The sequence below is a fragment of the Syngnathus typhle genome, linkage group LG15 (assembly GCF_033458585.1).
Source record: "Syngnathus typhle isolate RoL2023-S1 ecotype Sweden linkage group LG15, RoL_Styp_1.0, whole genome shotgun sequence".
Classification (NCBI taxonomy): domain Eukaryota; kingdom Metazoa; phylum Chordata; class Actinopteri; order Syngnathiformes; family Syngnathidae; genus Syngnathus; species Syngnathus typhle.
The window spans coordinates 4666009-4689920 of NC_083752.1; the positions used below are offsets into that span (position 1 = coordinate 4666009).

General features: G+C 41.2%; 4 protein-coding genes across 4 annotated transcripts; 1 reads left to right on the plus strand and 3 right to left on the minus strand.

The window, feature by feature from the left end:
- Positions 1 to 143: 143 nt before the first annotated feature.
- On the minus strand, positions 144 to 3790 carry layna (layilin a). The gene is made up of 8 exons (XM_061298688.1): positions 3703 to 3790; positions 3595 to 3615; positions 2502 to 2805; positions 1840 to 1997; positions 1733 to 1774; positions 1462 to 1521; positions 1274 to 1370; positions 144 to 955 (listed from the first exon to the last, which is right to left on the minus strand). The coding sequence occupies exons 1-8, from the start codon at positions 3788 to 3790 to the stop codon at positions 262 to 264; spliced, it is 1464 nt and encodes a 487-aa protein (XP_061154672.1). The 3' UTR covers positions 144 to 261.
- Positions 3791 to 5525: 1735 nt separating this feature from the next.
- LOC133167732 (complement factor B-like) lies at positions 5526 to 12707 on the minus strand. Its single transcript, XM_061298636.1, has 18 exons — positions 12566 to 12707; positions 12258 to 12464; positions 12011 to 12196; positions 11078 to 11254; positions 10131 to 10217; positions 9880 to 10019; positions 8979 to 9123; positions 8761 to 8892; positions 8565 to 8672; positions 8369 to 8503; positions 7763 to 7860; positions 7535 to 7667; positions 7236 to 7374; positions 7079 to 7155; positions 6772 to 6872; positions 6571 to 6700; positions 6446 to 6495; positions 5526 to 5878 (listed from the first exon to the last, which is right to left on the minus strand). The coding sequence occupies exons 1-18, from the start codon at positions 12618 to 12620 to the stop codon at positions 5702 to 5704; spliced, it is 2277 nt and encodes a 758-aa protein (XP_061154620.1). The 5' UTR covers positions 12621 to 12707; the 3' UTR covers positions 5526 to 5701.
- Positions 12708 to 13722: 1015 nt separating this feature from the next.
- Positions 13723 to 17771, plus strand: chek1 (checkpoint kinase 1). Its single transcript, XM_061298681.1, has 14 exons — positions 13723 to 13852; positions 13958 to 14023; positions 14371 to 14485; positions 14565 to 14673; positions 14783 to 14847; positions 14919 to 14988; positions 15061 to 15249; positions 15329 to 15433; positions 15492 to 15575; positions 15643 to 15727; positions 15801 to 15969; positions 16063 to 16194; positions 17271 to 17372; positions 17448 to 17771. The coding sequence occupies exons 2-14, from the start codon at positions 13959 to 13961 to the stop codon at positions 17541 to 17543; spliced, it is 1386 nt and encodes a 461-aa protein (XP_061154665.1). The 5' UTR covers positions 13723 to 13852; position 13958; the 3' UTR covers positions 17544 to 17771.
- LOC133168516 (V-set and immunoglobulin domain-containing protein 10-like 2) lies at positions 17709 to 22701 on the minus strand. Its single transcript, XM_061300128.1, has 11 exons — positions 22329 to 22701; positions 21953 to 22228; positions 21215 to 21490; positions 20509 to 20775; positions 20167 to 20424; positions 19428 to 19718; positions 19007 to 19360; positions 18587 to 18709; positions 18494 to 18518; positions 18302 to 18411; positions 17709 to 18014 (listed from the first exon to the last, which is right to left on the minus strand). Exons 1-11 carry the CDS (start codon positions 22699 to 22701, stop codon positions 17902 to 17904), a joined length of 2466 nt encoding a protein of 821 aa, XP_061156112.1. The 3' UTR covers positions 17709 to 17901.
- Between the last annotated feature and the right edge of the window lie 1211 nt (positions 22702 to 23912).

Below are 23912 nucleotides of genomic sequence, written 5' to 3' on the forward strand. Positions count from 1 at the left end.
AAAAGGATTGTTTCACCAGGAAATAGGGAGAAGCCATTTTTTTTTAGGATTGTGCCACTGTACAACATAAAAACAAGCACTTGCAATCTCCTGTTAAATAAATTCAGTAAACATTGACAAGCATATCAGTGAGATGTCAACAGGTCATGCAAAAGTCATGCAGACTTTTTTTTTATTAAAGAAAATTCATTACCAGAAACCAAATGCACCATGCTCAGTTCATTCTACATAACATCAGACGACAACATTATTACGCACACATCAGTACTTCCCACTGTCGAGCCATTGCTGTTGATTTAAATATCTTCTCCCTCCGTCGAGATTCAGACCACTTCTGTAGTTCTCCAATGTAGCCTGGTATGATTTACGGCTCCCGTACGTTCCCAGGATGCATTGGTAAGAATCCCCATTGCCGTTGTTGCTGTAGGTCTGATACAAATCTGCTTTGGGCGTCACTTTGGGTTCGTAGAGTTCCCTCTTAGCCGCCAGGATGTCATCGAACAACTCGTGGTCCCCGTAGGCGCCGGCGCTACCGAAATGCTCGCTCTTAGTGGTACGGCGGCCCAGACTGCGGTCGTAAAACTGTCCGGGTCGAGCTAGACTCCCATCGATCGCGTCTCTCTTCGCCGGGCGGCCTAAACTGCTGTTGTAGAGGTCACGCGTACCCCGACGACCCAAGCTGAGGTCATTGAGGTCAAAATTAAGAAAGCAGCTATCGTTGCTGGCCAGAGTCACAAAACCGCTCTCGGTGTCGCGGCCCCCCAGGTTGTCGTAATCCCCCGTGGGGGTGTCCGGGGACGAGCATAGAAAGGATGTGTTTTTAGTGTGGGGGCGACCCGACATCAAGTCGTCCTCCTTCTGGGAGCGAATCACATTGTAGACGTCAGTCGGGGTGGGGCTGAGCCGAGCGCTAGGCTCTGTCTTGGGTACCTCTGACTTTTTCTCTTTCGTTCGTCTGTCAGAAGCAGGAGAGCTCAGCCTCAGTCGGACAATGTTTTTGTTATATGATGAGATTCATTTGTGGTCCGAATATTTTGTGTAAACAAAATAGATTTTCAATCTCAGGAATGATGAGGTCAATTTATGTATTAAACACACATCAATTTAGCATACCCGCCTTGTTTTTCTGGCCGAGTGTGCATAAGTATGATCGATATGCATCCAGTATTGACATTTGAGTTAACGTTGAAGACTTTGCATGCTCTGCTTGCACATGCTCCTCTCTAAATGTTTCCCGTCATTGATTGACAGGTCAAAACTATCGGATCCTCACCGTGCAACGATCGTTTTGAAGCAGCAGACGCCTGTCACTGTTAGCAGCAGCAGAATGAGCGGAATGGTGGGGATGATGATGTAGATCACATTCAGGGCTAGGAGAAAATGAGAAATCACCTCACATTAGCATTTAGATGTAATATTAGTGGACTGATAAATATACGGAGGGAAATTGAGTGAATTAACCTGTGCTCCTCTTTGCGTTGTGGTCACTTGGATTCCATGGGACAGATGAGGGAACGATGTCTAACATTTCAAAGCAAAACATTTCATTAAATGTATGAAATGGCGTTTCTCTTATTTACCAATATATTAGTTGATTTGCTACGGAATGAAAAATAATAAATCACCTAAAATGAACATATTTTATTTTATTATATTATTTATATATTATATTAATTTATTTTATGATATATATATTATATTTTATTATTCAATATATTTTATTTTATGTTACCTGCATGTGTGGAGTTTGCAGGAGATGAATCAGCTGAGTTTTCTAGTGAAAGCAAAAAAAAACAAAGTAGCATATTCAAGTCTGTCAAATGAACGTGTGACGTCTACCTGCTGTGTATTTGCAGATGAAGTTGTGTTTGGTGTCACAGTTGTCGTCGTTCCATTGGAACATGTAAAGACCTCCCAGTCCTGGTGGAGCGGACGGCTGATGATACATCACCACGCAAACCTCGTAGCCGCAGGACGGCTCATCCCAGTGCCAGTTCCTACACACACACAGCCATTATCATTTATTTCAAAACTGCCTCCACACTTCTATTTATTAGGCTCACTTAGATAAAACCAATGCGGCTCTGCAATAAATCTTCCCTTGCTGGGCTTGTAATGTTCACTTTTACTGTAATTGTTTAAGAGCGAGCTATTGATCAGATTCAATGGGCATTTTGGGATGGCTGTCATTTAGAAGGAGTGCAATACCATCATCGGATATATACTCAGAAGTATATCTAAAAGTCAAAATTGTAATTCCATTAGATGTCATGTGTGAGTGTTGATAGGAGAGAAAGTACCATGACATCATTATTACATTCCCGTCTTGTATTTCTTGCAGAAAGATTACCCAAACTTTTTTTTCTTCTGCTCACTTTGGCATCCTTCACCTTTAATTTACTTAACACACTAAAACCAATCCATCAATGTTGCGAAAGATCCATCCATCCATTTTATGTCACTTATCCTGTTCAGGGTTGGCCGCCGTCAACGTAACCCACCTAAATGTAGACTTTGTACCATCCAGCCAGCGATACTGCGATGAGCATTCGCTACTACTACTGCTGTCTTCATCTCCATGGTTACGCCGCAGCCCGATCCAGAAGTCTCCGTCGGTCGGTCTCAGATCCGTTATGAGCTGCTCGATGATTTTCTGCTCCGACTCCGATTCCACGCTGAGGAGCTGGCCGCCGTCACGACGGCAGGCCAGGTCGGCCTCCCCGAAATTCAGCCTCCGACGAAGCTCGGAGAAGTAGGCCAGCTTGTAACAGGGCCTGCCGTTACCTGCCTTGCACACACGTTGACCTGCACATATACCGTATTTTCCGCACTATAAGGCCCACCTAAAAACCTCAAATTGTCTCAAAAGCCGACAGTGCGCCTTATCATCCGGTGCGCCAATATTGAGCCACTACAGCAGGCGTGTCCAAACTCCGGCCTGCGGGCAAAATGTATATATCTTATATATGGATAAAGTTTTAAAATAGGGCATTCATTGAAGGTGTGCCTCATGATCCGCTGCACCTTATATATGGACAAAGTTTGAAAATGGGCCATTCATTGAAGGTGCGCCTTATAATCCGGTGCGCTTTATAGTGCGGAAAATACGGTAGTTACACACGCTTGATCTCTAAGTGCCTATTAAGGAGGTAATATTACGATTTCATAAACTTCCTTTTTAGTTACTAACCTTTAACTTGGTACGATTCCCGGCCATTGACATACAACCAAATTTTTAGCAGGACGATTAGGAATATTAAAATAGTACTAAGATGGTCAAGTGTGGTGTTAACGAAGCTTTTCTGAATGAATCATTTAATTCATCTTGCTGTATTTCCAATGTGGAAATTCTTTTTTAAATTTACATTTATTTAAATTCTGGATATAGTTTGCATCTATTGGGAGGGGCAAAATAATAGAAATAACTCTCATTACGATGCACTTGGACACCACCGTAAGTTATCACAATGATAAATATTTTCATGTTGAATCTCTTTGACAATATCATCCAGACTTGAGCGTTCTAATATTTGCAAATTTATGATATTTAGGACTATTTGATGATGTCATAACCACACATTGTAGCCTGCTTACCTCTCGCTTCAAATGCGTCCACTAATCCAATTGATCATGACGAATCCCCAAAAAAGAAATCCACATGTGAGTTTGCGTAGAAAATTCCAGAAAGTATTTGAGGCTTACCTGTAATGAGTCGAGTAGCTCCTGATGGATTGAAACACAAAATCATGACATGACAGAGGATGGCGAGCCGGTCCATGGCTTCTGGCATCTGACCTGGACTGGAGTTACTTAGTTTGTCATATCACTGTCACGAAATCAGCACGTCATCAGCCAAAAAGTTGACAGAACGATCGGGATGCTCCACATGTCCAAAAAAAAAATAGTTTGAATGAAGAAGTAAGGTCTTCTTGTGTGTTTGTTGCAGACCGATGTGTGTGTGTTGAGAAAGGAGGAGTAAGGAAGAGAAGATGAGAAGGGGGCAGTACGTGTTAGGGAAGGGGGGGGGTGTAATCTGTTAAGAGCAGTCTTAATGATCGTCAGAAGAGGCGGCATTGATCGCAGAGACATCTAATCACGCAAGTGCTTCTCATTGTAAACGCTGACACGAGGCAGATTTCACTCCTGGCTTTATGACAGGCGCTTTAGGGGATTGTCATTACAAAGGTGTTACGTGAAAATGATCTGCTAGAATTTCATCAGCCCTAAGCTTTTGGGTAATGTGAATTATAATTTTTTTTTTTGCTTAGATGAGAGTCAGATAGCAAGTTGTATAACCAGTCTATTCTTCTATTGATGTCAGCTAATTTAGCATCAGTCCATCATTTTGTTCTCAAACTTGCCAATTTGATAATAACAAGGATCAGCAGCTATTGATGCTAGCTCATACATTTCTCAGCACAAATGGCGGAAAAGAGAATGTATGCACTTCCTGATGGGAGTCATTTCTAAAATGGCCTATAAGGTTGATTTAGGAGCAGCAGGGAGACATCAAGCGGACTTTGAGGATGCTTCATCAGGAATCCGCTGGGTGAGTTGGCGAGGAACACGAACTATGGGTAAGAACTGCTGCAACTGCTAATCCCGTTATGTTTGATCGATTCCACTCTGGGGTTTACATTGGAGGGTGTCACGTTGAGGTTAGCAGGTGGACTATAAAGCAGAAGACAACGGAACCCTTCTTGTTTACAACATCTGAGGAGCTTTCATTCAATTAAGACTCACGTGGTGGTGCACACATGCTCTGTCTCAGGCCGTCCCGTTGACCTCCTCTTCCCTCCATCCTAATTAGTTAAAGGGAATCTAGATGAATGCTCCCGTGGGAATGGTCCCCGTACATCACCCACACATAGAAAAAACGGGGTGGGACTCAGAAGGAAAATTCACCACATGACATTTAGGGAGGATTGTTAAGTGTACTCTTTTTTTTTTCCCACCGAGTCAAACCATGACAGCATAATGGTCAGCTGATTAAATAAGCTTATTCGAAGCTATAAACTCGCATCTTTTGTAATGCAACGCGGGCGTCGTAAAACACGAAGACGCACACAAAAACCACGTAGTGCTGATTTGCACCACAGACAGACAAAACTGTTTTGCGCGCCAACCAAAAGTACTTTCCACTAAATTAGATTTGAATAATGCGAGTTGGCACGCCACCAGATGTGGCGTCCGCAATGCGTAAGAAACAACCCTCGATTCGGTGACCCAAAAAGAGAGTCGGAACTCTCCATCAGCGGACGTAAAAGCCTTTTAATGGAACGTTATGGTAACTCCATGACGCATTCCTGTTTGCGAGTTGATAAACGACCGGTTGTTAAGGAAACTGTTGAAGATGATGTAGGTGCACCTGAAAATCTCACCAATGCAATATTTTGAACAAGAACTCTGGCCATGGATGGGAAGGATCAGCAGGGAAGAAGCTGATTGGCTGATGACACAGAGCAAAGCCAATTAGAGAATGGAAATGTTTGAACTCTGATGTCCAAATTAAACAAAGACCAAAGTGTTCAAAATATATTGTAATCCAAAAAAAACATAAAACATCAAATCAACAATCTAAATGACACCGTTACAGCTTGATCTTCACGTTCGCTCTTGCGTGGTACATTTCTTAATTATATTCAAACCATGACTTTAATTTCATATGTCACGTCACAGCATTTTTCAAACCGTTTAGCATTTAGTTCTTCAAAAACTCCAGCGGTGCAAAATCATCCTGGTTGTCGTTTCCAAGGATAGATTTGAGGAAAGGTACAACCTTGAAAACATTGATGTGGAAATCTCGGGAGTCCGCATCCGAGTTGACCACACCGCCGCCTTTGCACAGATTTTTGCTTCCCCAGCTGACCAGCCCGATCTGGAGAGAAAGAACAAATTGGTCCATTTATTACCGTATTTTCCAGACTATAAGGCGCACCTAAAAACCTCAAATTTTCTCAAAAGCCGACAGTGCACCTTATAGTCCGGTGAGCGTTATATATGGACCAAATTCCTAAATTTAAACTGGCCCGAAGCATTGTGTCCTGAAATCAATCATAAGTGGCTCGCTGAAGACTATGAATCATGAATCAAAAAGACTGGATCATTATTTTGTGATTATACAGTAATTTGTTGCATCTGAAGTTGAAATAAAAAAGATCAAATGGAAAATGATTTGATTTGTATTAAAAATCTGACATGATGCATTAATGGTGCGCCCTATAGTCCGGTGCGCCTTATATAAGGACAAAGTTTTAAAATGGCCCATTCATTGAAGGTGCACCTTATATTCCGGTGCCCCTTATAGTCCGGAAAATACGGTATATATTCGTCCATACATTAAAAGGTTGAACCTCTTCTCTTAACTGTAAAGCAGATATCTTGGTACCTAACCTAAACTTTTTTTTTTTTTTTTACCCAAAAATATGTCTTTTATGTTCCTCACCTGCACCGTGCGATGCTCAAAGTTCTTGAAGACAGCACCTCCTGAGTCACCTGCATCAAATGACATTCCTCAGTGGAAAATAGCATTCCATAACTATGTGGAAAAAAAAAATCATGTCAACCTACCTGTACATGCTATATGATCTCTGAAGGGAATCAAACCACCAGTGCACAGGAAGTTGGCCGTCACGGGAACCTCGGCGTTTTTTGTTGTCATTCCCGGTGCCTTCAATGCATGTTGAATGCATTCATCCCTCTGCGTTGCGCAACAGGAAAATCAAATCAGCTCAAGGGAATTTTTACAAACACTAGTTGTTAAGAACTCACCTTATCGCCGAGTTTAGCATGGACGTGTTTTTCATCTACCCATAGTCTCTTACTGCGTGTCAGGAATGTAAGTTTTTCCATATTCTTTAAAAGTAGCTGCTCTGTAGTTTGAGACACAGACAATTTTGTATTTATTGTTACAAAACAATAAAAAGATATACTAAATAGTGAAGTACTTTTGATTGCCCCAGATATTTATGACTATTTCTTTTATAATATTAAGCCAATAGACCACAACTCAAAACTGTGATTTAAAAAAAAAATTGTTTCACGTGTTGCGCTAGAATTATTTTGTTACTTTAGTTACCTTGTTGTGCGCAGGTGGATTCACCAACCAGTTTTAGAGCATTACTAGTCTCCTGGGTACAGGGTATGCAAATTGGTCTAAACAAGAAGAGAGGACAATATTGCCAACAATTTCACAAATGTGACTTTTTTCATATCACAAGTAAATGATATTGTACCTGACCAGTGTGGAGATTTTAACAAATTCGGTAAGTTGTATGAGAGCCACGTCGTAGTCGTAAAATTCCTTCACGCCCTCCTTCACTTTGGCGCTGACGTTGAACTTTGGGTGTAAAAAGAAATTCTTGACTCTTTTTGCTGTCGGAGATAGAAAGATGGAAACCAAATCTTACAAAAAACTTAAATTTCCATAGATGAATTCCCCCCCCCAAAAAAAAAAAAATCTGTGATAATGGCAAATGAACCGTGATTTACAATACAATGCAAAATGATAAAGGGTCAACCGGGGTCATCTTACTTCTGCCTTGTCCGTCGTTGATGTCAACTGTGATGTGTTTGGGCAAATCTTCAAATGTGAAGCAGTGAGCGGCGGTCAAGATGAACATGGGCGTCACCAGAGAGCCCATACAATTCATCACTCTACCATTGTTCTTAAAATATCAGTCAAACACAAATTAGATTCAGTCCACAAAGGTACTGCAGCAGGGGAAAAAAATAAAAACCAGAAAAGTTCTTCATTTTTCACCTGGACAACAATCAGCGCTGCCCATGGATAGTTTTCCCTTTTTTCAGTGGTGGTATAATCCTTGTGAAGACCACACGTGCCTTGGACATCGCCCTCATCTGAAAGTGGATCAGAACCGATGGTTCACAATTTCATTTACCGTATTTTCCGGACTATAATATCCTTATATAAGGCGCACCGGACTATAAACAGCACCATTAATGCATCATGTCGGATTTTTCATCCAAATCAAATCATTTTCCATTTTATCTTTTTTATTTCAACTTCAACAAATTACTTTATAATCACAAAATAATGATCCATAGTCTTTTTGATTCACGATTCATAGTCTTCAGCAGGCCACTTGTGATTGATTTCATGACACAATGCTTCGGGCCAGTTTAAATTTAGGGATTTGGTCCATATATAAGGCGCACCGGACTATAAGGCGCACGGTCGGCTTTTGAGAAAATTTGAGGTTTTTAGGTGCGCCTTATAGTCTGGAAAATACGGTAATACTATTAGAAGAAATGACAATTAAAAAATATTTGTATTACTGAGTTACACAAAGTAACGGAGGTGAGGTGGAAGCAAAAAAAAACCACAAAGCAAAAATCCAAAACTCACCGATGATGTCATCAAATGTCTTTTGCAATTGTTTTATGTTTTGCAGCCGGAAGTAATGGTTGCCACCCGTCCCGGTGACCAGAGGCTCCAAGTCATCGTCAAAGATCTGCGCCCCGATGGCGAAAATATAAATGTCTGAAAGAAAGACCCAAAATTCAGATTGGACTCAAAACCATCGGAGCTAAGGCCAACTCACCCAAGAACTCTGCTCTTAAGGGTTCTTTCTTATAATTGGAGTCCATGTAGACCAGATTCTTGATTTTTCTCACTGTCAACTCAGGTGACCCACCCATGTTGTAGGCACCTGTGTGTGAATCAAAACACAATTGTTAGATTGATCTCAAGGAATGACACTATTTAGCATCAGATTTTTACGCAATAGATGAAATTACCATCTGTAAAAAGAATGATGACGTGACGGTGATCCTTAAAGGCCTCTTCCCCTTTTATCTGCTTTATTTCCGCCATCCGATTCAAGAAGGTCGTGAAGACCAGATTGAGATCCGTTCCAGCTGTGTTTCCAGCTTTGAGTGGGGAACAACAAAAACATCTCAAAACCAAGCAGTCGACTAAAGCCCATTTTCAGATATTGATCTGTCGGCCCACTCACTGCCTATTTTAAAGTTTTCCAGTTCTGTCTTCACGGTGTTCAGCTGAACATTGCCGTCGATGAAATCCACAATATTGACAACTTCAAATATTTCAGAGGAGAAAAATACAACCTCGTAGTTTGGAGAGATAGGAAAAGATGAAATCTGCGTTGGGGGAGAGGGGGGGGGGGTCCAATTAGGTTTAGTAATGGGCAGACAAGTGTGAGAAAATTGCCGGAAAATATGTTCCCCATCTTCACTAATTGTTACTTTGTAAATGAGGCAATTAGTAGCCGAAATAGCATCCTGCCGGCCGCGTTGAAAACATGCCAAAGGACTCGGGCCAAAAAGATTATAATGCATACAGTAATTCATAATTAAATGCACTCGTAATGGGAGACTGCCTTGACAGCTAAATGGAATGAGACCCGCTTTTGAACATGGCAAAATGTTCTCCCGATGGTGCCGGACATGTAACTGCTTTCACACAATTGTCATCATTAACAACGGCAATAACAGTAATAATAAAAATTTTGTTCTGCATATGAAAATTTGAACATTGACTAGAAATGAATGCTGCTGATGATCTGTCAAACATAATGCATTTTTTTTTTGTACCTCCAAATGTGGACTAATTGATTAAATGTGGCACCCACTAAATCACGGTGGTGTTTTTGTAAGTCAGCATATACGTGCTCAGCAGAAACTCCCTATTTAAACAAAAGCAGATCCCCGATCTAACTTGCATCTCTTAAACCTGCAGCACATTTGCTGACTCTTCAAGTTCAGCATATTAAAAAAGACGCCATCATAGAGATAGTGCTAACAATTTTCAACATACTCTTTTTATGATGCTCGTAAACTTCATTTATATTATAATCAAAAACAAAAATGTGTTTTTTGTTGGGGGGTGGGTGTTACCTTAGAGATGAGTTTAGTTATAGTCTCCCTGGCGTCATTGAAGTGTTTTTCTTCAATGCTCTCAGAAATATCCAAACCAATGTAGATGTTGAGTGTTCCATTTTTTGAAACCCGAATTTTTCTGCCCTCCTGTGTGTCGTCTAAATGGTTAAAAAAAAAATCAACAATCTTGTTTCGGGACAAATTTTAAACACATGTCAATCACAATATCATAGCTTTCCATTTTAGTGTGATTCATAAATTCCTCTTACCTGTGGGCTCCAAAGTGGTGAGACTACTTTTAATTGAGCCACCAAAAGCCTCGGAAACTTCCCACGGAGTATCATATGTGTAATCATCTGAGGATTTAAAGACATAAAGAAAGTAAACACATTTCCCAATTCAAAGCACATCTAAAAAAAATTACACTAAAAAACTATAGTAACTCTTTTGCTTGTCTGTTTTCAGCTATATAGTTCATATTTTTATTTATTTATTTTTCTTTCCAGAATATTATTGTATAAACTGTTTTTCATTTCCCAAATTATCTTCCGCCGATAAATCAACCGTTTCTGTACCTCGAAAAAACTAATCAGCAACCATGTTAAGAATTATGACGTATAAAAGGGGTAGGAAAAAAAACAAGCAATAGCTTCTTCCTTCTCCTTTTTTGAACATGTTGATTTATTTGTCTTCTTGGCATAACATGAAATTATGGGAAAAAATGATTTTGTGTTTGGTTGAGCTCATGTTCAAAAATAAACTTCAACGCCAAATGAATTACAGTTGATTGTTTCCGATAACGAATGGAAAGACGAATAATAGCATTTTATTAAAGAGACTATCTCGTATACAAAAACAAACTGGCATGTGGAATTTTCTACATAGGTTATTAGTCAGCTAACAAAATAATGAATCATAATCAATATTGCCCATGACCTCATTCTAATGCTACACTTGAACTTGGCTTACTCAGAATATAATTTTATTGGGGGCGGGTGTCATGATGTCACCCACTAGGACAAGATGTTTGCAACATGTACTATGTACTCTGGCATGTTACCAACAAGGTGTTGCGCACACTGATAAAAAGCATAAGGCAAATCTAATGTTCATTTGAAAATAATTTTATCATTTTAAAAGAATCCTCTCAAGTGCAGAATATGTTTAGGCCATGTAAAAGAGTCAAATACTATAAGTGTGACAGTGTGTGTCTTACAGTAGCAAGTTGGTTCCGTGCCAGTCCACTGGCCGTTCTCCAGGCACACTCGCTCGCTGGAGCCCACCAGAAACATATTGCTGCTGCATCTGTATTTCACTTTGTCGTCAAGGTGGAATGAATTCCCGGTTCTCAAAGCGCCAGCTGGAATCCCGGGATCGGTGCAATCACTTCCCGCTGTGTGTGTGATAAGTTCAAATGCAGCAAAAATTAATATAAATATGGAAGTAAGCCTGATAATGTTGAACAGTCATTTGTTTTGTAATGCTATTTGACATTTCAATACAGATTTCGTTCATAGAAAATTAGTTAATTAAATTAGTCATAGTTACTGTTAGCTGTTACACAATTGTGAAATAAAATTAAATAAAACTAAAATACACTACTCACCCACCACACTAATATTGGAAAACTATTCAGCTGCTCATTGAAGTAAAAAATTATGTTAACACAAATAAATGTTTTAGATTGTAAATAAATGTACCGAGACAGTGATTCTTTTTATGCACCACTAGAGCACAGGTGTCAAAGTCAAGGCCCGGGGGCCAGATACGGCCCGCCACATCATTTTATGTGGCCCGCAAAGACAATTAGTGCATCAAATTTCATTACTAAAATTGCAAATGGACTTTAATTTTAAAAATCATCTTTTTTTTAATATTTGACCAGTTTTTACTCGTCTGATTTGAAAAAGAGTTATTTGTCAGTTTATAATATGAAGCGTTCATGCATTTATTTGGCTTGACAGTCATCACGGCCCTCCAAAGGAAACTATGACGACAATACGGCCCGCGACAAAAAATAAGTTTGACACCCCTGCACTAGAGTACCCTTATCCCACAAGTGGTAACAGAACCATGGACTTCATACATTAAATTTCCACTTTGTGTCTCGACTGTTTTCAAAAGATCAAACTCATAGAAGTGCACTCACAGTCACGGCTGCAGATAGGAGTGGAGCCACTCCACTTGCCGTTTGGTAAGCACTCCCGCCTGGCCGAACCTCGTAATGTGTAGCCGTGGTAGCACTCATATGTGGTTTCGTTATATACTAAGTATTTTTCCTGAGGAGGATAAACGCTGCCGTGCATCAGCACCATGGGGTTCGGGCATTCAACCACTACAGAGAAACGGGGAGTCAGATTAAATGTGGAGAAAAGCATCATGTTGGCGTTACTCACCCCTGCACGTCTGAGGTTTAGATGCTTGGGGCTGTTCGCTCCATGTGCCAGTGAGCTGGCACACGCGTCTTCTGGAGGGATATGGGTAGAAACCCTCATCACAGTGGTAGACCAGCATGCTGCCTGTATTTAGTCCCTTGGTCAGTGTGTAATGACCTCCCTCTATTTGCATGTTGTCCTCGGAACAATCGCACCATACTTGGCCCGCTGAAATGGAAAACAATGTTAATAGGCCACATGTGATATTTATAAATCTGACCGCAGATCTCGAAATCTTTGATCAAGATTTGATTTCCATTTTAGCTCACCTATTAGGAGACACAAAAGTGTCACACAGGGAAGACGGTGATTAGATAGCTGCATGTTGGAAACTTCAACAAGCGAGGAACTGAAAAAATAAAACGTTTAGCAGGAGATGGGCTTATATCAACTCACACAGCCACAAGGCAAAATCGAGACGTTATTTATTAACTTTAGGACAAATAGAATTCAATCAATATTAGTGACTGGGAGTGATGACTCTGAAAATTCTATAATATTGCAACGTGTATTATTCATTTATATTCATCAATACGGTCAAAATGAAAGTAAAAGTTTTTATTTTGGTTTGGAAATATTAATCAGTAGCTTATAATGCTGTGTTGGGCATACACTGGAGTCAAATATTTGGATAAAGGGAAACTTTAATAGTGGGTAATTGGTTTTGCGTTCCAAATGAAGCCCACTTTTGTATTAATTAGATCATCTTGTCATTCTGTATTTCCGAAGTAGAATTCCGAAGTACACTCGGCTCATCATTTCCCAAAATTGGAGTCGTATTTGATCATGGATTTGTTTACACGCTGATCCAGGTATTGATCGCACACTGCCAGGGTTCAACTGACCCTCCTGGAAATCCCCTGATCCTTCTTTTCCTCCAACATTTGGCACAGTAAACCATGGAAAAAAACACAACCTTTTAAAACCGAAAGGTAAATAAAGGCAAAAGACCATTAATTAACTCTTACAGTTCTGTGTAAGTGTTTAAGTAGTGAGTGAGAGGTCATTCTAAATCATGTCCCTGACGGTCCCTTAAATAATGATTAACAACATTTTATGCATAAACCTTATTAATTAAGAAGGTGGAAAATCACAAAAGGGACTTATAGGAATACTCTTCACAACAAAAGGGATTGTTTAAAGAGCAAGCATCAAACTACTACCTTTCATCCTTTAATCATTAAAGGATGAAGACGTCATCAACTCTTTCCTACGTCATACTACCAGCCTGGTGAAATTCCGTTATATTTACATTTGGGGGGTTTGTAAAAATATACATTTGAAAAAAATTGTAATGTACTAAAACAATTATGTCGGGTTAAAAATGTGGCATCTACATAAAATATAATATTTCCCTCGATTGTAATGTTTAAAAAAACGAACGCAGCACAACGAGGAAAGCCAATGAAAACGGAAACGGAAGTATCGAAAGGCGGATGTAGGCGTTAACAAAATAACAGCGCGCCAATTCGTTTGTTGACTTCTTCAGTGAGGGTGATGCGCCTTAAACGTCAGTTAAAACTTTGAAATCGGGCAAGCACCACTGATTTATGCAGGTACGTGTCTCCTCAAAAAGCAAAATCAACTTTATTTTAGTTGTTGTTGTTGTTATGTTACAAAATTACAGTTTAAGTAATACTAATGTTTGTTTCTCTTTTTAGTATGGCTGTGCCGTTTGTGCAGGACTGGGATCTTGTTCAGACACTTGGTGAAGGAGCTTATGGAGAGTAGGAATCTTTTTATTATTGTTTCACCTCTTTAATTATTATTGTAGCCTGATTTCAGGCAGCTTTGGTTGAGAAGTGATCATGACACCTTTGATCCACTGGTGATAGGAGAATCTGAATCTCTCCTCTTTAATCTCTAACCGCTGCAAACAAGATAGCTGTTAAATTTGGATTATCTTCATATTTTTGTCAAGTGCTTGGTTACAGGAAATCAAAATAATCGGCAAATAAATAAAACGGCAAATAAAAGTGTCAAAATAATCAATTATTCCAAGACTTCAAAGAGCTGGCCAGTAATCACTTCTATTGATTGTTTTTTTAATGTTCCTTTCTGTCCATGTGGTTAGAGTGAAGCTTCTGGTGAACAGACAGACGGGGGAGGCGGTTGCAGTCAAGGTGATCGACACCTTGCAGGGTGAAGAATGTGCGGAAAATGTGAAGAAAGAGATCTGCGTGCACAAGGCAGGATGTGACCTCCGATGCGACCCGTGAAGCATTTCAGTGAAGTCAATTGATAAATGTGTGATTTATTTTTTTCCAGATGCTGAAACACTGCAACATTGTGCGTTTCTTTGGACATCGTAAAGAAGGAAATATTGTCTTCCTCTTTTTGGAGTACTGCATAGGAGGCGAGCTGTTTGACCGAATTGGTGAGACAGCTGAAATTTAATTCACGAAAGTCTTTATTTTCGAAAGGCTGCCTCTTGTATTAGTTATCATAACTTTTTGCATCATTGCTAATCAAATTTCTGTCTTTAGAGCCGGATGTTGGAATGGATGAGAAAGATGCACACGGATTTTTCCAGCAACTTTTATCGGCTGTGGTGAGTTTGTGTTGATCATGTGACCTCCTTCTTCCTGCTTTTATTGAAATCTCACGTTGTGCTATTTGCAGGAGTACCTCCACAAAATTGGCATCACGCACCGAGACATAAAGCCAGAGAATATTCTGCTGGATGACAAAGGTTAGAAATCGTCACTATATGAAAATGCTGCATGCAGTAGGTAAAAATGCCTACTGCGCTTTGGTCTTCCAGACAACATCAAGCTGACAGATTTTGGCCTGGCGACGATGTTTCGCTTCAAAGGAAGAGAGCGGCCAATGAATCGTCTCTGCGGGACTCTCCCTTATGTCGCCCCGGAACTGTTGAGCAAAACTCAGTACAAAGCTCAACCTGCAGATATCTGGTCTTGTGGTATCGTGCTGACTGCAATGCTGGCTGGAGGTAAGGAAACCAATTGAACCGTGCTCACAAAAGGCTTTTCTGATTCTGACTTCCAAGCTTCTGTTCTTCTTCCCTCTAGAACTGCCATGGGACCAACCAGCTGAAACCTGTCAGGAATATTTGGATTGGCTTAACAAGAAAACCTACACGTATCCCTGGAAGAAAATACAGCCAGCACCTCTCTGTAAGTCCTCAATGTGTACATTGGCCAATTTGTGTGTCATCGCATTTTCTTTTTTCAGGTTTGTTATCCAAATTACTCATGGCCACGCCAGAAATGCGCATCACCATTGAGGAAATTAAGAAAGACCGCTGGTTCACTGAAGGTATGTCTTAAAGAAGCCCGTGATTTAACAGTTCCATTTCTAATCAGGATTTTTTTTTTTTTTGCAGGTGTTAAGCAGCCACCAAGTTCTTCAAGCTCAAATCCCAACAAACACCAACGATCCGATCTCGAAGTCATCCCTCGAGCCAGCAGGTAAATGCGTCTTGTTTTCTTGAGATACTTTTTGTGTGCTCTTAACGCCAACATTACGGGTTTGTCTGTGCAGCAACGACAAGATCCAGGTCTCTAGCTCCCAGCCCGACCTCGCCGTGGGAGGTTGGGAAGGCATGCTGCTCGACGGCAAGTCCAACGGCCAAGTCAGCTTCTCCCAACCGACCAAACCCGAGCATATGCTGCTGGGCAGTCAGCTAGTGGGAACGCCGGGAGCCAGTCAGGTGAGTCCAAGTCCTTCAATTCACCTCTAGGGCAGTATTTCCCAATCTTTCGCCAAAACATTTCACAATTGCATCGCTTCTTTGTGGGCGCAGACACCGTGGCAAAGATTAGTCCGCCGAATGACACGTTTCTTCACCTCCGTGGATGCTCACACCTCCCTGACTTTGCTGAAAGACGCCTGCGATAGCATGACCCTCGTCTACAAACTCACCTGCGACAATCACGTACGTATACGCAAATGCTTAATTTACAATCAGGCATGTGCACGAAAATGTTTTATTTACAGCGTCCATTTTAATTCGATAACTTGGAAGCATTTGGGTTTAGGCTATTAAATAGGGATGAGCGAGTACCGATACCAGCTATCGATACCGAATTAGTCTTTTTTTAGGGTATCAGACCTCGGTAGTGGAAACCTTGGTATCGGCCGCTACTACTCGAGAAGTAGTACTCATACTGGTATTGGTCTGAAAAACAAAAATTGAACATCCCTACTTCCAGGTGTGCTTTTAATAAGGAATTTTAGACTTCATGATTCATAATCCTGTGGTCATTTTTGTGCAGCGGCAGACAGAGGGCATCATTAGAATTCTGCTTTTACCCATTGCCAAGAGACAGAAAACGAGTTGTGAAAGGATAAGAAAGCGGTGTAAAAATAGAGTGAGGTTCCCTCCCTATGTTTGTGTGATTAAATGTGTGTCTGCATGCTTATGTGTGTCCGCATGCGTTCAAGTGTTCATTTGCATGTTATTGTTTGTCTGTTTCCTAAATGTTGGTGAAAGTGCGCACCGAGGTTGTAATAGTTGAGGGAAATTAATGAAATAACAAAGTCAAATTGAAAAAAAAAATTACAGAACTGCTCTAAAACGAATAAAAAATAGATTAGAATGAAAACTCCCCAAACTATTCGAACCGAGGTGTGCACCTGTTGGTTTTGGGCGTCGCTAAATATTTTCTCTTTTTATATTTAGCAATATCATATTTCTATGTCTAGAACTAATTCACTAATCACCCCCCCCCCCCACCCAAAAAAAAGGAAACCTAGCTGGCTCCAGATTATATCAGGTTTAGTTGCTGCCATGGAAAAGGTTTGGACAGTTTATAAACATCTCAACGGGAATTCACGGCAATCTCATTTGCCCATCCAGTGATGTCTACTGGTCTGACATGGCCGCTTGAAATATAGTTAGTGTAAACGTAGCCTCATACAGTGGTTGGTAAAGCACAATTGAGATTTTACAACATGGAATGTGTGAGAATGTTTGTGATTGAAATTTTAATCCCATTTTTGCCTCCTCAGGTGACTGTCAGTACACTGGACAAACGCAATAACAAACTCATTTTCAAAGTCTACTTGCTCGATATGAATCAGAATGTGCTGTTAGACTTTAGACTGTCCAAGGTGGGTTTTAATCTCTATTTTTACTGATCGCATAAAGCAGAATGAAAAGTAGTTGACACACTATCATGCGTACAGGGTGACGGCCTGGAGTTCAAACGTCTTTTCTTGAAGTTAAAGCAGAAGCTGTGCGACATCGTCTGCACTCAGAAGATCGTCTTTCCTGGCACTTGAGGCCATTTGCGATAAACAGGAACTGTTGGTAAATAGCTGTTAACTTGTTAATGTTATGTATTTAATTGTTCTCGTTTCTTATGAGTTTTATTGTTTGTGTTCCCCGTTTCCTGTTGTCATGTTTTTACAAGAAAAATGTTCTCAGTCAACAACTCTTAATATGACTGATTTGTTTTTATGTTGTTACTGTTCAAAATTTTGATTACTAAATAAATTACTTTACAGTTACAGTGACTTTTTTTTTTAAAGAGAGTTCAAACTGCAAATTTCAGGCTTAAGATGGAAAAAAATGGACAGGATGTAATTTTGGAAGCCACAAAAAAAATGAAGACTACTATGACTTTGCGAGTAATATGCTTCAGGAGCCAGTCGCCTGGACGGTGATGGTGACATTGACGGGTTCGTTGTCCCCCATGGGAGGGGCCGGGTCGGCGGCGGCCAAGGGTGAAGCCGCACGAGGTATTTTCAGACCTGCACAAAATAATCACAATCATAATACAATACAGGATTCAACTGCATTGAAAGAAATTAAATATCATCAAACTGGTTAAAACTACAGAATTATGATGATCAATCTTGCTTTTAAAAATTTGCCTGCAGTTGTATGTATATGTTATTCAAAAAATTATTTCTATTAAACAAGATTCCGATTATCATAATTGCCAAAAGGAGTCATTATGTTAATCATTGCGCTTTAATAGTCTCCCATTTACATTTTTTTTTGGCCTTGTGTGACATTTTTAAGCATTACTTGTCCATCTTGCCTTGGCTGGATGAGCTGCCCATTTCTGGTATGCCGCCGCCCTCCGCCTCACTGACCCCCTCATCCTCCGGGAAATTAATGTTCTCCCTCGATTGGCTGTGACGCCTGGAAGCGGAAAACGTGACAATCCCTTAATATCGTTAACTAAAGCCAAAATAAACTATTTACTTAAGCAACATATACTCACAGGCCAAACAACATGTCATGTAGTCCTGCAAGAAGGCAATGCATTAAATTCTTGACATTTCTATCAGCTATAGCATATGTGAGTGACACTCACGAGGACTGTTGTTGCGGTTGCGGAAAATGTACATGAGCAGCAGCACGGTGCAAATGACAGCAAAAAGCATCCCGCCAATGGCTGCACCGATCACAGCAGGGTAGTTGTTGGAACGTGGCTCGGCTGCAAAACAAAATATCATAATAACCTCTACTTTACTATCAATCACCCGATAGCTGATAACTATGGTGTCCAAAAAAAAAAGAGACACACACGGATGAAAGGAGAAGGGAAGACGGTAAAAGAAAAGAGTGTTGTGTGTTTGTGTGGGATTTATGGTTGAGTCTTTCACCTGAATAAAGACAAAAGAACATGTATTAAGCCGTTACATCAAATCTAATTGACAGCGATCAATTTGATAAATCGATACACATTTGTGTGATTAGAATTTAAATTTTTTGCCACTGTGCTTGAATCTACCTGGCGTCTTAGCTGCAGAGGGATGCCCAATGGTTCTGTAGTTGAAAGGCATGACCCGGAAGTGGTACTTTGCTGTGGGTGTCAGCCTGTCCACAATGTGAATCCTGACATCAGGATCCTGGATGATGTTCTCATGCCAGATTTCAGGACTGAGTCGTTCTTCTGTTCTCCCCATTGATTCATTGTTGCTCGTTCTCCTTCCCGGTCGCTCGGTTAGACCTCTGTGCTGCACGACGAATCCGGTCCAGCCTTGTTGGGCATCTCCTTCCATCTGCCACTCCAGCTCCACCTCGTTCCGCAGGCGGCCAACGTACATCACCCTGATCAGGGTGGCATTGGGTGGGATGGGGTGCTCTGAGAAGAAAACCCGTTCAAAGCAAACATTGTGGCTGCTTCTATGAAATCTTTAAAAGACTCTTACTCTTAACTACTAGTGTGACGTTGAGGTCGGCTCCTCCCACCGCGTTGCTTGAGGTGCACCTGTACTCGCCGCTATCCTGAGCCTCATCTGTGTCTCGCACCGTCAGGTTAGCCCACGCTGATGTCCGCAGTAGCATGTACTTGGATGCATCCAGGATGTCCAAACCGTGATTATTGAACCATGTTATCTGACTGGTGGGAAGGTAGTTGGCCCTCAGGTTGCAAGATAGTTGCACGTCGGTTCCCTCGTACACGGACACGACCCTGCGCTGCGTTAGCAACACAGGGGCTTCTGTAAATAGAATAGAAGAAGTTGCCGTATTTTCCGGACTATAAGGCGCATCGGACTATAAGGCGCACCTTCAATGAATGTCCCATTTTAAAACTTTGACCTTATATAAGGCTCACCGAACTATAAGGCACACCATTAATGCATCATGTCAGATTTTTAATCCAAATCATTCTCCATTTTATCTTTTTTATTTCAACTTCAGACGCAACAAATTACTTTATAATCACAAAAGAATGATCCATAGTCTTTTTGATTCATGATTCATAGTCCTCAGTGGGCCACTTATGATTAATTTCATGACACAATGCTTCGGGACAGTTTAAATTTACGAATTTAGTCCATATATAAGGCGCAGCGGACTATACGTAAGGCGCGCCTTATAGTCTGGAAAATACGGTACATAGTCCAAATTTCCAGCACCATGGCATGCTTGTCTCTGAACACTGACCTAACGTGAGCCAGCAGGTCTTAATTTGACCCAGAAGTGGATGTTTTGCATGACAGACGTAAGGTTTTCCATTGCGGGCGGTGCCGTAGCGAATGTTCAGAATGTTGGAGTTGTCTTGCTTGGGTGTTTCACGGCCACCCGGACCCTCCCACCACACCAAAGCATTGGGTGCCCCTCCATCCCATGAACAGGACAACATTAGATACTGCTTGTTGGTTGTCACGTAGGCTAAACACACCGGTTCCGAAGGAGGGAGATCTGGTGGAGAAAACATTAAGGATCTTACAAAATTTCAGAGAGGATCATCCCTGTGACTCAACATGGTTCACATAGTCCACTCACATGCTCGTGTGCTGCACTCCACTGATTGTTCAAGTGCAAGGTGAGAACCCGTGCAGGTGAACAAGCTGCTGTTGCCAAACAGATCTTGGGACGGCAACAAGATATCGCTGTCGTGCCCTTCGTCTGTCTCTTCTCCTGCACGTCTCAAGTGGTTAGCCCAGTGAACTTTGGCGGAAGGGAAACCACCAGTCCAGGAGCAGCGTAGTTTCAAGGAGGTGTGATTCACGACTGGCTCCATCGAGCAGGAAGGAGAGCCATCTGGTGGATCTGTGGGGAGAAGCATAACAAGGCAGTGAAGGATGCAGAAAGTCAGCAAGGGTGAAAGCAACGTTGGCAATGCTGGGCATACAGGAACCTTACAAAGTGACCATTGCCGCTTGTCACACCTGTGACATGACAGCAAGTACCTGCCAAAGAGTCCTGTCAAGTTCCTCTCCGCTCCAAACCAGTCTGGGGGGACCTCCATACTCATCTGTGTGTGTTTTTAAAGTGTGCTGTGTTTTGGTTTTGGAAAACTTTGTGTATATGATTGAAAGGGATAAAGGAGGTTGTCCGATCGAGAAAGAAATCAGAAGAGGGTGCAATTAAAAAGATCAGAAATGAAGATTCAGTTTGTCTTGGACTTTAAATGGCCACATTGCCACTACCATTTACAGAACCAAGACAGAAGGCCGTAGGTAAGCTCGCTATCAAAGTTCAGACTCACAGTAAACTGTCAGGCTGATTGTTTTCTTGGAGCGTGTGTTGAGGTAGGTGTTCTGCGCCAGGCAGGCGTAGTCACCCGTGTGCATGCGGAGGACTTTGGTGATGGTGAGCTGCGGCCCGGTGTAAACCTGCGAGCTGTTGTACAACCAGACGTACTGGCTGGGCGGGTTCGACTGAGCTTGACACTGCAGGGAAACCGTCTCTCTCTCTAGGGCCGAGTAACCTCTCTCGGTCACTGTGTAAGGCGTCACGTCGATCTGAGGAATGTCCGGACCATCTATGGAAAGAAGGTGTTTTATGAAACTGGCGTTTCTGTTGCGAATGTTTATAAAGAACAAGGTAGCTAATCTTATGTGATGGGTTATACTGTTGCCATGGAAGCTCAAGATTTCTGAATTGTTATACCGTATTTTCCGCACTATAAGGCACACCTAAAAACCTCCAATTTTCTCAAAAGCCGACAGTGCGCCTTATAATCCGGTGCTCCTTATATATGGACCGATATTGAGCCACTACAGCAGGCGTGTCCAAATATATGGATTTATATATGGACAAAGTTTTCAAATGGGCCATTCGTTGAAAGTGCACCTTATAATCCGGTGCGCCCTATATATAGACAAAGTTTTAAAACGAGCCATTCATTGAAGGTGCGCCTTATAATCCGGTGCGCCTTATAGTGTGGAAAATACGGTAAGTGGAAGTAAAGACGTTTTTTTTTCACAAAATCATCTCCACTCACAGATAATGTCCAGCCATATCCGATCAGATTGCTCACTGTTGACCGCGTTGCTAGCCAGACAACGGTACCAGCCCGTATGGTTACGGTTCACCTCCGTCACGTTGACCACACCGGTGTTGCCTTGAGCGAACGCCGAGATGTTTCCGTGACGGTTTTCTTGTTGCCATACATACTGGATGGGGCCTGTCCCATTGTCCAGATTACATTGTAGCCATATTGTCGATCCTTCCACTGGTGAGACATCGCTCACCAAGAGGTGTGGCTTTGTTACTGGAACTATGGAGGGCAAAAGCATCCTTATAGTCTCTATTGGTCTTATGTTAATTAGCATGACATCACATGCTAACTGCTACATTGTACTCATGATTAGCCTTACCTCGTACTGTGAGGCGCACATAGTAGTAGTAGACTACAGGTGAGTTCTCAATGTCATAGAAGGCCTGGCAGGTGTAAAGACCTTGAGCAGCCACGGGCAGCTTGTCGATGCTGACATCGGCACTTTTCAAGATAACCGTCACCTGTCCGAGGGTGTGGGCCAGTTTCTGGATCTTGGGACCTTGGCCCAAGTCGTACACCACTGCCTTGATGGCTTCAGTGCCAGGCTTGGTGAAGCTCCATATGTACATGTCGGGTACGGTGGGCCCGCACTCTAAGATCACGGCTTTGCCCACCACACCGTACACAGCGGTGTCCTGGTACACCACCTCCCCATTGTTGGGCTGGGCTGGGGTAAGAGAAGACACACACATGCATGTAAACGTGTGCAAGAAAGAGAGCCTGGTGTTGTGTATCACACGTGTTCAGTTACAGGATGAATTGCATTGTAAGTTTCAGACTTCATGATGAACAACACGAAAAATTGCTACATTGCCACAAAGCAGAATAAACACACATGTAATAATTCCACTCTGGGTAATTTACTGTTTATTTATTCATTATTAATTTATAATTATTATAATAATATAATATTATATTATATATTATCATTATATATTATATTGTTATAATAATAATTATTGTAATAATTATTCATTATTAATTTAATGTACTTGAAAATATAAAACTAAAATAAATGTGTTGTGCTTGAAACTTGCAAAATAAAAAAAATGCAATTCAAATTAATAGTGATAATTATAAACTAAGTCAAAGATCATATTAAGTACAAACTAATTGCAACACTCAATAAGTTTGCCATCCATTCCAGTACCATTGTATCAAATATATTGCATTCATCCCAATTCTTTATACTTACAATTGGCAAAGTAAAGCAGAAAAAGGAGCCCTAGCAGTTGGACCAGCATGGTATCATCATGATCTTCGATCCAGCAATATTTTTCCCCACAAAAATAGATATCTAAAGGCCAGCCAAAATGACTTCTTCTCTCGCTCCCATCCAGAGGTTTCCAGAAGAAGGCACTGACTTTGAGTAGCCCGAGAGTAGGAAGGGATGAAGTCAACTGATTTAGACTCAATTATTCATGTCTTTTTCCTTTCTCTCCATCCTTCTATCTTTCTCCAGTGGGGTTAGAATGACACCGGTGATACTTTGCGCTCATCTATTATACACACACATTACACTAATGGCTGCCAATGTGGACATTCCGCCACGCAACACTCACAATCATTTTTATATGCTGTGGAGGATGCGCACAATCGAGGCTTTATGTTGTTTATGATTTGTACTTTTTGTTTCAGGACAAGGGAACACACATCAAACGATAAAAGAATAATCCGTCGAATAAGATCATTTTCCCCTGTCGTTAATCCTCTTTGGGAAGTTGTACAAGTACATTTCAGGCATTTTAATTTCAGAGAATAACCACAATTGATGAGATTTGGATTAGGCTCGATTTTTTTTTTTATAGCAGCCACGATTGTTCTTTTGTTTCAACCTTGTTATCTTGTCGTGAAGAATGATCCTTAAGGATCACGGTGTGAGTTGAAGGAGAACAAGAGAGGA

Coding starts and splice junctions, on each gene's coding strand:
- layna (XM_061298688.1), bottom strand. CDS start 3,790: ATGCCAGAAGCCATGGACCGGCTCGCCATCCTCTGTCATGTCATGATT. Junction 1,998..2,501: donor GGTACAAAGTCTACATTTAG/GTGGGTTACGTT, acceptor GTGTGTGTGTAG/GAACTGGCACTGGGATGAGC. Junction 956..1,273: donor TTCAAAACGATCGTTGCACG/GTGAGGATCCGA, acceptor TGCTTCTGACAG/ACGAACGAAAGAGAAAAAGT.
- LOC133167732 (XM_061298636.1), bottom strand. CDS start 12,620: ATGCAGCTATCTAATCACCGTCTTCCCTGTGTGACACTTTTGTGTCTC. Junction 10,020..10,130: donor CACCACTTTGGAGCCCACAG/GTAAGAGGAATT, acceptor TTAACCATTTAG/ACGACACACAGGAGGGCAGA. Junction 5,879..6,445: donor TTGAGCATCGCACGGTGCAG/GTGAGGAACATA, acceptor CTTTCTCTCCAG/ATCGGGCTGGTCAGCTGGGG.
- chek1 (XM_061298681.1), top strand. CDS start 13,959: ATGGCTGTGCCGTTTGTGCAGGACTGGGATCTTGTTCAGACACTTGGT. Junction 14,486..14,564: donor AAGAGATCTGCGTGCACAAG/GCAGGATGTGAC, acceptor ATTTTTTTCCAG/ATGCTGAAACACTGCAACAT. Junction 15,728..15,800: donor GTCATCCCTCGAGCCAGCAG/GTAAATGCGTCT, acceptor TTGTCTGTGCAG/CAACGACAAGATCCAGGTCT.
- LOC133168516 (XM_061300128.1), bottom strand. CDS start 22,701: ATGTGTGTGTCTTCTCTTACCCCAGCCCAGCCCAACAATGGGGAGGTG. Junction 19,719..20,166: donor GACCTGCTGGCTCACGTTAG/GTCAGTGTTCAG, acceptor TTCTATTTACAG/AAGCCCCTGTGTTGCTAACG. Junction 18,519..18,586: donor CAACCGCAACAACAGTCCTC/GTGAGTGTCACT, acceptor GCCTTCTTGCAG/GACTACATGACATGTTGTTT.